The sequence below is a fragment of the Anneissia japonica genome, unplaced genomic scaffold, assembly GCF_011630105.1.
Source record: "Anneissia japonica isolate Jap-2015-1 unplaced genomic scaffold, ASM1163010v1 scaffold407_len587689_cov185, whole genome shotgun sequence".
Taxonomy (NCBI): domain Eukaryota; kingdom Metazoa; phylum Echinodermata; class Crinoidea; order Comatulida; family Comatulidae; genus Anneissia; species Anneissia japonica.
The window spans coordinates 252,911-270,017 of record NW_022686478.1 but is presented as its reverse complement, the minus strand read 5'-3'; the positions used below and the strand labels follow the sequence as shown (position 1 = coordinate 270,017).

The window sequence follows — 17,107 nt, the reverse complement described above, 5'->3', positions numbered from 1 at the left end:
CTTTATTTCAATCATATATTGAAGAAAAAGGATGCAAAAACTTAGATTTACATTAAATAACTTGTGGCCGAGTTGACTTGTGGCCGAGTTGACTTGTGGCCGAGTTGGCTGTAGCCGAACTTTTTGTGGCAGAGTTGATTTGTGGCCGAGTTGACTTGTGGCCAAGTTGACTTGTGGCCGAGTTGACTTGTGGCCGAGTTGACTTGTGGCCGAGTTGACTTGTGGCCGAGTTGACCTGCACCCTACAAATCATCATGTTGGTCGCGCTTCGTTTCGTTGCACCTCACTTCGGTTGCGGTTTGTTTTTAACAAAATGGAGCGCCAATGGAGTTTCGAAAATGCTAAATTTAATATACTAGGTGATGTTTGGTGACTCCTCTGATTCTATGCTTTCAAGGTAGCCTATAATTTAGGCCTACTGTAGGTCCTAGGCCTAGAGCTTAATTTATCAATTGTGTAACTGTGTTTTCTTTTCTGTTAAATTTGGTATTATCCTGACCTATTAGGCTACTACTAGGCCTAGCCTGCCTACAGTAGGCCTACTACATCTTAGTTTAGTACTAGTAGTATAGAGAGAGGGCGGGAATACAGATCATTTTGGTCGCGCTTCGTTTCGGTGCGCCTCACTTCGGTTGCGCTTCATTTCGGTCGCGGTTTATTTTTAACAAAATGAAGCGCCAATGGAGTTTCGAAAATGCTAAAATATACTAGGCCTAATTATCATTATAAGTTCGTCAATCAGTTTATCATCCTTTTTTTATAGACAGTAATGTTTTGTTGTCTTTCTACTAAGTAACGGCATAGGCTACTTAATTAAAAGCAAATAAAATGAATACTATTATTACTAAACTAACTTTCAATTAATATTATGGTATTTATAGGTTATTTTCTAGTTCGTTGCATTCCTAGTACCATTTTGCTCTTTTATTGGACGGTTTTTATTTTCGCTTGTCATCGGTCCTACGCTTCCTACTACATAACAACTAAGACTAAGAGGTGATTTGATTGAAACTTTCAAAATTATAAAAGGTTTTGACAAGATGGAGAGAGGCCAGTTTTTCCATCTTCGCCAAGAAAATACAAATAGAGGACATCCCTGGAATATTTAACTATGCATCCAGGGGTACAGATCCTAAGGTTCGCAACCCCACCTACAGTATGCCTACAATTTAAATTTTGTACATGAAGAACAAAATAAATAAATGTGTTGCCTAGGGCCTATCTCCAACATAGGAAATTAAACATGAAAATTAAACCTAATTTCTCGATGGTACCTGAATTTTTGTGACTCCAGTCTAGGGCCCCAACAGGAGGCAGGGGTGGATCCAGAGATATGTCTGAAAAAGGGAGGGGGTGTGTGGGGAGACTCGAGATAACACACTCCAGTGGGTCTTGGTTCATGCCCCAACAAAATTTTTGTTTTCTAGACGTCCGAAAACAACTTCTGAGGCGTTTTGGGCGATCATTTCTTTATTTTTCTTCCTTTCTTTTATTTTATTTTTTTTTTACATTCCCCCTTCTCCCCCCCCTAAATCCGTCCCTAGGACGTTTCATGTTCAATTTTGTGATCGCGAATCCCAACTCGATGGCGGGTATTCCTCGAATTGTCCAATTACTTTTATTAGTATTTGATTACTATTCAGTTTTTAAGAGTTGAAACAACATCTTTTTTAAGTGGAAGAATGCCAGCGATTAAAATAATTTGTTTTTTATTGGAGGTAAATTCAGCTAGGCTCTAGCGCGATAGACCACGCTGCTGCACTGTTGGTTTGTGCTAGGCCTGGTCGCAGTCAGCCTATCGGCGCTCAATGGCAGGCGATAGCTAGGCCTTGGTGTTGGAAACTGACACCCAATCTAGTTTACAAATTTTTCAATTTACGAACACCCCTTGGTAGCAAAGGGTACCGTACGTAAAATGGACATTTTACTGTATAATCCTTCCTGACGATTATATGATACACTGTAGGCCTTCGATAGCCAAGGCTTTTCGACCGTAATTTTCATTGTTTACAATTTTCATTGCCATGCATGATCGCGTTAGCTTGAGTTGCGCATACTTAATTGTTGCATAAAATAGTTTGATTTTTCCTATTTTATTTCATACCCTCTTCACAGACGCTGTTTAGTTCATGAGATGTCTTTTTGATAACTGCGCATGCTTGGCAGGGCTCGACAACATCACTTACCCGGTGCACATGCTTACTGGCTGTCTAGCCTTTCCAAGCGCATACTCGCTGTGTTTTTTATACATATTTCACAGATGTTCTTTGGTAACTGCACTTGGGCATTGATTAGTTCGAAATCCCCACTCCGTAGTAAAAGCTACTCCTACCTACAGTTTCTTAATGACGATTTCCTCTTGATCGTAGCAGCCTAAAGGTGTGGAAAGAAAAAACATAAAATTGAGGTCGCAGGTCAAATCAAATTTCCAGTACCCCTACATCATGTTCAACCGTAGGGACTATATCCACCTGTAGAATTTTGCGCACCACCCTTTAAATTTTGAGGACGACTTTTTTTTTTGAAATTCTACCACTTTTTCAAAAAATTTTGGCAAAAGCGGGCTGTGGTGATATTAACCATTGACCATTGAGTTTCCCATACTTTTTTCCAGGGTACTGGAGCAACTTGTTGACATATATGGTGCAATTAGAGAGAAGAAAGCAATTGAGTCTGCGGTGATTAAAGACTGCAAAACTCTCCTCAAGCCATGGCCAAGAAATAAGAAAAAAATTAAAAAGGTGCAGGATGACACCCAGGAAGTTGTTAAAGACCAAGAAAAAGGGAAGGGGAAAGAAGATATGGAAGCATTGATACTTAGTGAAGTTGAACTAATGTTGGCAAAAGCACAGAATGCAAGGGATGTACTTGCTAAGGTATATCAATAATGTATTTTCAGCTTCCTCATGTGTTTGATGGAATGACACAAAATTGTATAAATAATATATTTGTTGGTACTGTAACTTTTGTACTGCAGTGTAAATTTTTAATGCTGGTGCTGTAAAGATACCATGTTTCTCTTTGAAAATTTTTAATCCAAGTAAAATTACTAATTTTTAAAATATTTAGTGTTCAGCATTCATATTTATAGACTAGGCAAAAATTCCAAAAATGTGCTTATTTAAGGTACTAGGGGAAAATAGTTTTAATTTATGGCACACAGCTTTTTAGGGGTTTTGAGGGGTGCTGAACCTAAATCTGTTGTATGTCAAGCTCAAAAATGACTTGGCAAGCTTCCAACTCCAAGATGGCTGCCAAATTTTGATATTTTGCCATAACCCACAATATTCCACATATAATTATTTGATGAGTTAGGGCATACAGTGGCAAATTCAAATTCAGCAACCAGCAGTTTGCAGAAATCTAAGATGGCCGCTAAATTTTAATATTGCCAGTAACTCCCATTTATATTCCATAGAACAACATTTTTTTATTCTATTCTGTGATTTTAGTGGTCAGGGCATACATTGGAACCACCAAAAGTTAATGTCAGCCCATAGCAGATACAGAAATCCAAGATGGCTACCAAAATGGCCATCCAATTGACTGCTAAATGTTTATATTAATTATTATAAAGTACTCCACAAAGAACAACAGTTTTTGTAGTCTATATTATGATTTGAGAAATCGGCCCCACAGTACCACCACTAAAATTCAAACTTTAAAATATTCAAAATGAATGCGGGGTGGCAGCAGCGAGGCGGCCGGGTACCAGTGCCTCTTGTTGTGGAGTGCTGGGGGCCCCCCTTTGAAACCCCTAAATTGTCAATTGACCGAATGAGCGATCGACGCTGTTAAGCTATAGTAAGTATTCGACCAAAACAATCGCACGAAGATAGGCGATTTACACAGTGAATCATGGCGTCGGTCGATGAATGTGCTTGAGCTAAGTTATTCAAATGAATAATGTTCCTAAATTCACACCAATAACTTTGGCAGACTGGATGTTTAAACAAGTAAAAGACTTGACGACAGCACGGAGCTGAATGTTTACAGTCAGGCCTCACTCAATCATCACATCCAGCCATGTCGCGTTGTCGTGCAACAAGTGTCAGGGGCCAAGGCCTAGCCTGTAAAAACTCTACGTATATTTAACTTAATTTTACATGAAATTCAAATCAAACGTCTTCTGATGGATCTATGAACTTTCCTTAAACTACCAATGTTTTAAAAGTATTGTACTCGCGTACTTTGGTTTTTTTGCTTGTTTTCCTGGACCATGCAGAAACTCGCAACTTTATAGAATAGGACTTGTAGGCTTTGTTTACAATTTTATACACACTCAGCCAAATTGTGATGACGTCATCTTTCGTCGCTAATTCGGTCTATTTTTCACCCCTGAATCACTTTTTAAACATTTTGAGCAATGCCTGACCACACCCACTTTGCTTTTGTTGGGGATATTTCCCCCTCCCCATGTGGACCGCAGACCCCCTCCCTGTCTGGCAAATCCTGATGCCACCCTTAAATGGCCGCCAAAATGGCTGCCAAATTTTTAAATTAAACATAACTTCCATAAATATTCAACATTGAACAACATTTTTTGGATCTATACTATGGTTTGTTAGTGTAATACCACGTAGAGCCGAGTGGATTTGTGCACTCTATAAATCTTATTATTATTATTATATTATTATTACGAGTGTTGTCATTTACATTTGCAAGACGCTTGTGTTGTCGGCAAAATGGCTGTCAATCTTAATTTTCTTGGCCATATTCACCATACCAGCAGTGAATCCAGGAATTTTAAAATAGTAAGAGACGGGAGGAGGGAATTTTACAGGTATGTTTCTAAACTGCAGCCCTACCAAATTTGTACGGGGCGCCGTTTGGGACATGTATAATTATGTTACAATTTAGCCATTCTGTAGACACAATTTTTACTTTAAAGAAGTTCTGTAACTTCAGAAGAAATTGTGTATACAGAATTTCTTTGCAGTAAAAATTGTGTTCACAGAATTTTATTCTGTAACTACAAACTTACATTCTGTCTACACAATTTCTTCAGGGAAAAAATTCTATGGACAGAATTTTATCCCTGAAGAAATTGTGTAATCATGCATGAACAGCGATGGCCAATCAAATGTACAGAAAGTTTTAATGCAAATTAGGTGTGGAGCTATTTTTTTGTTTTTACAACATAAGGAATATTCCACTGGTGGTTACAGTGGTAATAACACAGTGTAACAAACCTATTCACAATCTATGCTTAGCAGGATCCATTTTTAATTCAGGTGACTATTTTTTTTTTCTTTTTTNAGGTGTCTATTTTTTTTTTTTTTTTTTTTTTTTTTTTTTCTAGTTTTACATCAATCCTGATTTTTTTGTCTTCAGGTAGGCCTAGTAAGTAACTGTCTTAACAATATTAGTACTGTATACTGTACCTGACCTAGGCTAGGGGCCTAGGCCTAGTTAGGCTTAGGAAAGCCCCCCCCCCACCTCTCTAGACCAGGCCTAGCCTAGCTAGCCTAGGGCCTAGCCGCAGAGCTAGGCCCTAACATTACCAAATAGTTATTAATTATACTCTATGTATATTCGAATCCTTTCCTGAATAAAAACACTTTTCATGGTTACCCACTTCACAGACCTGATTTTTTTCTTTTTTACTGTAATATTGTATACTGCCATATCCATTGGTAGGTCTAGTAAAATCAGATTGTGTAAGCCGGTCAAATGATAGGGAATTACCCATTGATACAGAATTACCCAAATGATACCTAAATAAATGATACGGAATTACTCTATTGTAAATTATTGAATACGACTACATAACAATACATTGTAATAAAAATGTCATTTAAAAAAAAATATTTATGATTATTATTATTATTATTATTATTATTATTGTTATTATTATTATTATTATCATCATAGTATTACTATTATTATTCAGGAGTTTGTAGGGGGCAAGTTGGTAAGGGGCGAGTTTTTGAGGGGGAGGGGCATCCCCATAGGCTAGTAGTAGTACTGTGCTGCCTAGCTCCTAGGAGGCCTAGGCTAGGACTTTTTAGAGCTGACAGTAGGCCAGGTAGGTAGGCCTATGCTAACAATGAGAAAAAAAAATCACAGACAGGCCTAGGCCTATAACAGATATTTGTAGACCGATTCCTGAGAACAGAATAAATAAAAGAGAAAAGTGACATTGATTTGTCAATAACCTCTCCTCCTAACCTCTCTAAGGCCCAAGTAGGGCCTAGGCTCTGCGGCTAGGCCTGGTCTAGAGAGGTTGGGGGGGGGCCTCCTTTCCTAAGCCTAACTAGGCCTAGGCCCCTAGCCTAGGTCAGGTACAGTATACAGTACTAATATTGTAAGAAAGTTGCTTACTAGGCCTACCTGAAAACAAAAAATTCAGGAATGATGTAAAACTAGAAAAAAAAAACAAAAAAATAACAAAAAAACAAAAAAAACTAGTCACCTGAAAAGATTGTTAATAGGTTTGTTACACTGTGTTATTACCACTGTAACCACCAGTGGAATATTCCTTATGTTGTAAAAACAAAAAAATAGCTCCACACCTAATTTGCATTAAAACTTTCTGTACATTTGATTGGCCATCGCTGTTCATGCATGATTACACAATTTCTTCAGGGAAAAAATTATGTGGACAGAATTTTATCTCTGAAGAATTTCTGTCTACACAATTTCTCCAGGGAAAAAATTCTGTCCAGAATTTTATCTCCGAAAAAATTCTGTGGACAGAATTTTTTCCCTGAAGAAATTGTGGAGACAGAATTTAAGTTTGTAGTTACAGAATAAAATTCTGTGAACACAATTTTTACTGTAAAGAAATTTTGTATACACAATTTCTTCTGAAGTTACAGAATTTTTTTAAAGTAAAAATTGTGTCTACAGAATGGCTAAATTGTAACATAAATTATACATGTCCCAAACAGTGCCCCGTAAATTGGGGCTGAAACATAAAATTTGCCTGAGGCACCTCTAGATGGCCAGAAATGTCACTCTCAAGCTTAGAGAAAAGATGGTCTGAAAGTTAGATGCAGTACACAAATTTGACAAATCAAATTTAACTATTGATGTCATTCAGGAGAATATGTCAAATGTCAACTGATTGTTTTCAAGATTCAGTTGATTTCAGGGCTGTTGTGTTGCATTCGTGCAAAACTGATGTTGATTATCTTTTACTTTTGGGTGATGCCAACATTGCAGGTTTTATGGGTTGGCATGTCTGTTGTGGAATGATAATAACCATGTTAATAAATAAATAATGATATGAATGATAATAAATGCAACATTTTAATACTCAATTTGTATTTTTTTATTTAAGATGCATTAAAGTTTTCAGGCATTTGCTCTTTATGTCGAAGGTGAAACTTGAAAGCTTTTTTAAAATCAAATATGCAATTACTTGCCATCCAGTTAATGGTCTACTGTACCACGATTGTTTTAACTATTTTGGTGAATCCTTCAAATTATTCTGATTTGTACTATTGGCCTCAAATATATTTGGGATCTGTAAGCTAATTAAACGTATGAATACTTTACTATCGTCTTGAGCAATGAATCTTGTAAAAAAGACCAAATGGTGATTTTTCTCTAGTGGAAGCCACAGTCACAATCTGATTTGCTATATTACTTTATCAAATCTTTGGACCAACTTTTCTCCAAGTTTATCATTTGTTCCTTTTCTACTAGTATTGGTGTATTCTCCAACAGGCTCAATGTTGGATGGCTTTAAAAAGCACTCGAGTCTAATATGTCAAATAGTTTGGTGGAGTCAATTACCTCTTGAAACAACTCATGTGACTGTTGGAGAATACACCAATACCAGTAGAGCTTTTCATCAAATAAGTTTCCTGTCTCACAAAGACCTCTTCAGTTCATCTTTGTGGTTCAAGGCACTCATTTGATGGTAGATTCTACTGCTATTAGTGTACTCTGCAACAGTAGCAATGTTGGGTATTGTAAAATGGTAGTCCACCAAACTAGTTTCTCTTACATCATCTTTTCCAACTGCTCTTCAGTTCGTCTTCGTGGGGCAGGACACTCATTTGATGATAGGTTCTACTAGTATTGCTGTATTCTCCAACAGTTACAAAGTTTGGTTGTGGGTTTCTCTGTACATCGTATTTTCCAACTGCTCTTCAGTTCATCTTTGTGGGGCAGGACACTTATACCCCTTTCAGACAGACCTGCAAAACGGTATTAATACCGTATTAATCGAACGCCGGCGTTCTATGTGAACGGGTAAATACGCCTAAACGCCGGCTTCAGTTAGACCTCCTCGGGACCTTGTCTTAATACCGCATTAATACCGTAGCAAGTTTTGCCCAACTCGATGTGAAAGGGTACAGGGTTCATCGCCGTCTTACGCACTGAGGCATAACAAATCAGACGGTCACACGAGCAGTCATCAACCGCTGCTGCAGCTAACAAAGCCGATGAAATCGCTAGCTGACGGTTCTTTTAGACGCGAAAATCGCCTGCACCTAGCTGCTCGAAATTCAAGCCGGCCTCGCCTTAAACGCTTCCTAAATTCTTTCGTCCCTTGAACGAAACGCATTAAAAACCTTCTGTTTCTCAATTTATATGTATTGCAAACATAGCAAGCATTAAAAAACATTTGCAAAGCAGCAGTTTTATGACTTCATCCCCGGCCATATTGGATTAAAGGAGTAAACAAAAACTTGCGCCCACTTTGTTAACAAGCACAAGCGCCACAGACATCAAATACTCTTTTCCGCGAGAACCCTTTCAGACAGGATATGGTATTATTACCGTATTTTAACTAGCTGTGTGAAAGGGTCTGCGCCGGCAATAACGGCGGCGTGATTAGGGTATTATTGCGGTATTTTCTGTCTGAAAGGGGCTTTATTTGATGATAGGTTTTACTAGTATTGCTGTATTCTCCAACAGTTACAAAGTTTGGTTGTGGAAAATAGTACCGGACTCCCAAAATTAGGGTAGTCCACCAAACTAGTTTCTCCTACAAGTCATCTGATTTCTGTCTTTTCCACCTGCTCTTCAGTATTACTTGCGGGCGAGGACACTCTGATATTTCCGTTGGTATTGGTGTATTCTTCAGTGTAGTGTTGTGGAAAATGGAACTTTGACTACCAATATCAAACAGGGTAGTTCACCAAGCTAGTTTCTCATGATACACCCCACAAACCATAACTGTTGTCCAATGTGGAATATTATGGAAGTTGTTTAAATTTTAAAATCTTAGATTTTTGCAAAATTTGCCTTTTGGTGGTGCAACTGTATGCTCACCTAACAATATCATCTCAAATCAGAGACTAAAAAAAGCAACTGTTCTATGGATTATTAACCCTTACCAGTCGTATGGCGCCCTCCTCAACCATACTTTATAGACAGGAACGTTGTACGTACGCCCTGTATAGCTTTCATGATAATTATTTTATAGCTAGGCTGCCCTCTAAAGGATTTTTTGAGTGTGATGTAGGAGTATCTCTGTAGAGGGCTTCCTGTACCAAATAATGCCTGTGCCCAGTAAAAACCCATCATTTAGTGTAGATGATATAATTTCTTAGGTTTAGGTACAGCCTCAGGCAATGGTAATGGGGCAGACTGGAAAGGGTTAAGGGAGTGAATGGTCAATATTAAAATTTGGCATTCATCTTGGATTTCTGCAACTGCTAATGACTGAAATTGAGTTTAGATTGTGCTACTGTCTCAAATCACAGAATTGATTTGATCGTTATTATTCAATGTATTCGCCCCCTGCCCGCTTTGCGGTGCAATAAACAAACAGCCATTTTAAATTTGAATGTCGCCAATGATTTGTAGGATGTGACTTTTGGTATCTTGCATCATCTTTTGGTTAATTCTGGAAAACTCCAGGTGTGCAATATTAAAATTTGATGGCCATTTTGGTGGCCATCTTGTATTTCTGCAACCGCTAATGGCTGAACTTGAGAATACAGTAGACTAAAAAACTGTTGTTCTATGTGGAATATTATTATGGCAGATATCCAAATTTTTGCTGCAATATTGTATTTGGAGGCTTTCAAGTCATTTTTTAGCTTGGCATACAGCAGATTTAAATTCAGTACCCCTCAAAACCCATGAAAAGCTTGTATGCCATAAATTAACACAATTTGCCTTTGAAAGTCATATTTTTGGAAAATATATATATTTCTATTCAGACTGATCAGGGAAATGAACAAAAGACCAAAGGAATTACAGCACGAAAACAGGAATCAAAAACTTTGCGAAAAGAACAAGGAATTAATAATGAAAGAGTTGAGACACACAGTGAAGAGCAGTATAGAAAAGAAACCTCCCAGTCAGGATCCCAGTTACTTCAGTTACCAAACACATCCACAAAATCTGCTGTTCCAAACAAAAAAATTAAAGGAGCAGCAACAGGACTATCAAACAAAGACAGTTCCATAAAGATCTTAGAAACAGAATTAAAGCACTTGAACAGTAAACTATCAAAGGTTAAAATTTCTTCATCGTTTAGTAATCATTATTCAACTTCCTCCTCTGAAATTGGAAAGTACAGTAAAAGACCTAGTTCAGAGGTCACCAGCAGTTGTTCTCGTAAATCTTTGTTGTCAAAATCAGGCAATGAGAGGAGAAGGGTTTCTGCTGCTAACACTAGCAAGCAGCGTAGAGCTGATGAAAAGATAAGGACTGGAACTACTAACACTAACAAGCGACTTACAATTAGAGGGAATAAAACTGCGCACAATGCACAAGTCCTCGCTAGAAAAATAATGAAAAGCGCCCCAAGTCGTTTTCAGGTTGGGAATGAAGAAAGTTCTAGGTGTAAATCAGCAGGGGCAGATGATGTGAAAAAGAAGAGTTGTAAGCCCTCTAAGGGATTTAGTTCAAGTTTGGGAAATGCTACGGTTAAGAATGAAAGTGATTCTCAAGATGATGAATTGCTGGATGTTGATGAAGAAGGTGATGAGCCACCATTTTTATTGAAAACTGATGGGTAAGTAAAATGTTTAATATATTAAAAGACTAAATTAAAAAGATGAACTTGTTAAGCCTACACATGATTTTTTACATGCCTCTGATTTTTTTTATAACTTTAGAATTCGACAGGAAGTCTTTTATCAAAAAAAAAAAAACACATTATTTTTGGAAATTATCTTGCCAGTATGTACTTATTATAAGAATGTGGCAGCATTGTATACTTTAGTATAGAGATGTCATAATACCCATCATTTTAAATTTATAATGGGAAAAATATGAATATATTAAAAAAATTGATTTTTATTTTTTGGTCACTGGCAATCCTTATTTGAATCCATTGAGGAGGTCTTAAGATACTCTTCTTTTGTTTTCTAGCACCAAATTGAGTTTTCCATTACATTTCCAAAGACTTTACAATACCCAGGAAGTTCTTATCAACAAAGTGTCGGAGGTATTCTCAGGATCCAAACCTACGACCGCATGTCAGCATTTCCTTGAGCGTGTCAACTCAAAGGTACATTAGTATTCAAAGATTTTTAAACAGTTTTATATTCCTAGCACCGTTTTCTGGGAAGGAGTTTAAAAATGTAGCAGATAAAAACTCTCAAATTTATGAACTCGACTTGCCTTTCACCGAATTGTTCACAAATGAGCACATTTCATGGAGTAAAGAAATACCATGGTGTGACACATAACTAACCAAACTGAACACCTGACCATGTGCTTTGCTATGTTCTCTGCCTAAGAAAATAAGTATGGCATTAAATAGAATACATATTTTGAGATCTTGTGGTACGTGATACTGTATTTGTTTCAGGTCAGGCTCGTACTTTTTAAAATACTTTTGAAGGTAAAGAATTATGATTTATAATGTTTTAGAGAATCTAATGAGGCCTAGGCTAGTGTTTTGTGACTCTGACCAACTCTATATAATAATAAAAATAATAATAATAATACTGTCATCTTATTTGGCACACGTATCATCTCTAACACCTGCTTGCGGCGCCGTTTTCCACCTGCAAAGTAGTCTTTGTTTATTTTTTCAATTTTTTTTTTGTGTAAAACTGAGAGTGAAACGGATGGGTTGACAGGCAAAGTAAAGATGCAATTACTCTTTGGGTCACCATCTATCACCACTCTGACGGAGAGTGATGATGTGAGTGGTATGAACATGTGCATGCAGCTACCAATGTTGTACATACCAGTGGTTAAATTTAGCTAGAGCCCTTGTTAATTTTCAAATGTTTTTTTTGTTTTGATAATGTCTTAATTGTTAAAAGTGTTAATTAAACATTAATACCAAAACATGATTATTTCTGTTATACAAACAGCTATCCTGTGTGGACTTTATTTCAGATGAATCGTCTATTTAATTTTGCCTTAGTTTTCGTGATTGTTGTGATTTTCATTTTTTCTAAAAAGTTTTTTTTTCTCGTGTGGGCAGGTGGTCTTGAAAAAATTCCACCTGGGCGGTGGATAGGATATAAACTATTTTTAAAAATTTTACTTTACTTTACTTTAGTTGATTTTAGAAACATAAGCAGAGCTTATACATCCATCATAATTGTTATTTCAGGTCATATTGCAATATAATTAAAATGTAATGGGTGATTTCAACAAATAAAAAAAAAAACAAACAACAAACAAAGCAAATAAATAATATAAAAATAAAATAAAAAATAAATAGAATAAAAATAAATAAATAAAATAAAATCCCCCAAGTTGGCCAGTCTCCTGCAAAATTGTGTTTATTAAGACATTTTTAGCCTCTCCACTTAAATCGTGGTGGTAAACACAACTCAAATTCAGTGATGTCAAGCTTTATTCCTCAAAATCAGAAGCAATTAAATCCAAAATTGAGCAATTTAAAGAGCAACACCACGAGGAGATGCACATTTACGGAGAAGAGTTGACAACCAATGAGTACAGTAGCTCGACTTTCTGAACTTCAAATTTTTAATAAAGTGTTTTTGATAAATCTCAGAAAAATTATGAGACAAATTCTTGATTTGTGCTCGTCACGCTTCTTTAAAGTAAGTGGTCACAATTCGTATAAATAAATAACAGATAGATTATCCAACAAAGCAAAAAACAAACATCCTTCTCTAAGAAAATCGATAATGTTATTGCAATTATCACTTTTTGCCATAAATAATCAAATTAACTTAATCTCCTTCAAAGTAATTGTTGTGTAAATACAGTATTTTTTCAGTAATAATGTAAATTAAGTTCCTCTTTAAACATTTTAGCTCTCTACAGAATTTTTTTTGCAATACCAATGGCACTGACTATATCTCCAGAAATTATAGTTGTTTCTAAAGTTTTCTGGAGAGCTCCTGTTCCCTTGCTTTCCAAATTTTTGCTGCTTTTAACATTTCAAATTTAGTATGGTCCTTGACAATACCCCTTATTTTCAATGACAGGTCTAATCTTATGAGGGATTTGGGACCCATGTGGTATATGGCCTTTAAAATAAACCTTTGTTCAAGATGAAGTGTGCTGCTTAGAACTTCTTTACTTGAGGCTACGGTCACACTAGAGTTTCAAGCCTGGCTTGACTCACCGCATCTGCACCAACTCGCGCCTGGCGTGACCTCGATCTCAATCTACCTATCTCGATCCCGGCTCTGCACCCATATTGACCTTGGATTGACCCTGGCGTGACCGAGATTGACATTTCCTCGTCGGCTGTCGACCAGTCACAGTCCATGACGCCGTTGCGTTTAGAAGTTATCGAATAAAAAACCTGCGAGTTCTTCATGTGTGTTCAATCAAGACGCAATCATTACTTTTCATAAAAGTTAATTCAAATTTTAATTAATAATAATGCGATTGATTTGGAGCGACCAGGAAACTGCTGACCTGGTAGATTTGTGGGGCCAACCCGAGTTGAGAGACCGGATGGAAAATAAAAAAACAAACAACAAAACGAGAATTTTTGGCGTGCTTGCTGACAGATTAGCCAGTCTCGGACATGAGATCAATCCAACTAGTGTGACCGACCCAGAATTTTGAGCCTGGCTTGAAATCCCACCCGCGGTGAGTCAAGCCAGGCTTGAGACGCTAGTGTGACCATAGCCTGAGTTGTGTTTATTCCTTTTTTAAGAATTTAGTTAATTATTCTCAGACATCTCAAAGAATATCAAATTACCTCTTAGTTTAAATCTCTCATGTAGTTCAGTGATGTCTTCCTTAAGGGTATCAACTTCTTGAGTCAATTCACCTACTGGTTTGTTCATGCCAGTTTATAGTAAGTGTAGTTAAGTGCAGCTAGTCTGTCCTGGGTAAGACGTAAAACTGCATCCGGTTGAGCTGCCGTCGACTAATCTAACAACCCCATTTTGTGGCCTTTAGCAGCCATTGAAGTAGGAGGGTGTCATGGTCACTCCGCAGCAATAACAACAGCTGAACTGAGGGCAGATGAACTCTCCAGAGTCAATTCAATTCAAATTCAAATTTAAATTCTGGAAAAACATAACAAGAACATGATGCTGCCTTTCAAGGATTGCCAAAAAGTTATTAAAAAAAAAACAAAAAAACTATCAAGTGACTTTTAGAACACTATTTTATTTAAACAAGAATATAGAGTCAACAGCCAACCACACTTTGTTTAAGGAGTAGGCATAATTCAGGGATTATAAGCTCAAACAAAGGTCAAGCGCATGGAGGCTATATGCATTATGAGCTTTATAAATCCATACTTATTATTATAATTAAAACAGTGAAGTTAGAGTACTAGACTAGAGCATAAGCTACCAGTTAGATTACCTAGAGTAGTGGTTTGATGGAAAGGAGTTTGCAACTCATGGTTTTAATGCTAGATGGGGTACCAATATCATATAGACCTAATGTGTTATACATAATTATCCAATTGTTGCATTTATTAATATTTTTATGCCATTTTGTGTGTTTTTTTTAAGACGGCAGTGACAAAAGCAGGGTATGTTTCTCTCCCCAACCGCCCTATTTCCCTCCTTAAATCCGCCCCTGAATAATAATCTTTAATAGTTAATTGTAATTTGAAGGGTCGGATATTGCATCAAGTTACTTAATATCATACATTAGATCTGTGTTCATTTTATTTCATCAACAGTTACTGGGAAGAACTGAAGCAAGTTTTTCACTTTATGAACATGACATGAGGTACCAAAAACTGAAACAGGAGTATGAACAGCTAATCAGCACAGCAGACCAGCAGTTACTAGCCTTCCATCAAGTATCATTAGGTATGATTGGCTCCCTACTCACACCCAAATGCATTACCTTGCCTCATTCTCTTTTTCCTCATTCACACAGCAGTTTCATTTAGTGTATAAGCGAGACACCAACTGTTTAGAACACGCTTTTCATAGACGCGCTACGCTCAGCCTTTTCTTAGCTCTCGAACGCGGAAGTGGTTTTCGCCAACAAGATGTAGTGTTGTGTTGTGAAAGTAGCTGTTGAAACAGGCTTTATAAAATGCATTTTTTAATATTTAATGTATAAATCGACATTAATGCCTGGATTTAGAGTTGTTCGAAGGGGTAATTCTGCTATTAAATTAATAAAATACTTTACGTATCGCTTTAACCATGCTGTTAAAGTTCGTGTTCGGGCCGTTACATAATGTAAACATTAAATAAACAGTGCCCTCACATCGGCGTACGAATATTATCGATCTTTGCCGTTTTCTTGAAGAAAACCTGAATTTTTTACATCATTTAAATTGTATCATCATAAATTTCAACATATCATTTACCTATTAATTAAAAAAACAGAATGACGTCTTGTTTTTGAGTAAAACTAATATAAAAATCCCTCATATTTCCAAAACTTGCCTATGTGAATATAGCCAATCCTATACACACACAGCTGAGGTGAAAGTGGTTGGTCCCTAAATGCTCCTTGAAAACTTACTTTATATTTTCTGTATATGTATTCATTTCATCCAACTTTACTCTACTTTTCTAGAAGGCCTATGCACAGACTACTTTGAAATTGATATTAGGGCATAGGCTAGGCTTGGTATGGTACTGTAAGTATTGTCACTGCTGCTCATTGTGTATACTGTATTGTCAGTATGCTATTTACATCATCAAGCAACAACCAGGTGAAAGAGTACACCAAAACACAAATGATATACAGTATGTACATCCATTTAATAGCCAATTCAACATCAACATTATTTAATAATGATAATAATAATAATGATAACAATAATAATTATAATAATTCTGTACCATTCTTTTATCAAGATTGAAAATCATATACATTTATATAGGTCTACAAGAGTTTTAATAAATAATGAGGATGATGATGAATTAAGGTTTCTGTATTTGGAATACTGTACTAAGATTTTTTTTTCTCAACTGCCAAAAGTAGAATAATGAATGTTACCTTATAGTAAATTAAACAGAAGGCAGCAGTTTTGATGGTTACATAAACTTACACAGCAACCGTATACTATCAGTGAGATTGCTAAAAAGTAGGGAATCAAATGTTAGACCGGTTATGCAACGGTTATGCATATCGACAATAACAAAAATATTTGGTGTAAATAATAATAAAACATCCTATTTATAAACACCAAATTTTACGAATATTCTGTTTCATATAATTCAGTTATTCATGTTTTCAACGAGACATCTATATTAACCTTCAGTGCATGTTTATACTCGGACTGTATACATTTTTTTTATAAGAACCTTCTATAATTTATATATTCTATAATTTTGCTTAGATTCAAAATGTTCTTATTTTGTTATTATTATACATACTTAATTCAAAGATAGATACTGTAATTATTATTGTATATAGGGTATTACATAGTCACACCTACTGCACATATGTAAGGTTAAGATTGGTTGGTTTTTATGTACTCAAGAAATATAAACATTTTTTGAAAATTCACCTCAGCCACAATTTGTTCTTATTTTGTTCACATTTAAAGCATACCTTTTCTTAATCTGGATATGGAGTACTTAGGTTTATTTTAATAAAAGAAACATTATAATCTTAGCATAATTGGCAAAAAGATGTACAGTACCGGACAGTTTTATTGCAAAAATCCCAACGCGTTTTACCCGTTGTCGTTGCGTTGCGTTTGCGTTGAGTTGCGTTGCGTTGAAATGAACGTTGAGAGTACATTGTTTATTTAACGATGTCGTGTTCGCGTGTCAATAATTGGTGATAGTTAATTCAACGCCCTAACTTATCT

General features: G+C 36.3%; 1 protein-coding gene across 2 annotated transcripts in view; it reads left to right on the top strand.

Annotated features, from left to right (window-relative positions):
• The first annotated feature begins 368 nt into the window (after window positions 1-368).
• Window positions 369-17,107, top strand: part of LOC117117110 (kinesin-related protein 1-like) — a 53,677-nt gene continuing 36,938 nt past the window's right edge. For both annotated transcript variants that reach the window (XM_033261317.1, XM_033261308.1), the window contains exons 1-5: window positions 369-397; window positions 2,615-2,876; window positions 10,128-10,927; window positions 11,287-11,425; window positions 15,005-15,137. In XM_033261317.1, coding sequence (XP_033117208.1) covers window positions 387-397; window positions 2,615-2,876; window positions 10,128-10,927; window positions 11,287-11,425; window positions 15,005-15,137 — 1,345 coding nt within the window. In that variant the 5' untranslated portion in view covers window positions 369-386. The remainder of the gene's footprint in view (window positions 398-2,614; window positions 2,877-10,127; window positions 10,928-11,286; window positions 11,426-15,004; window positions 15,138-17,107) is intronic.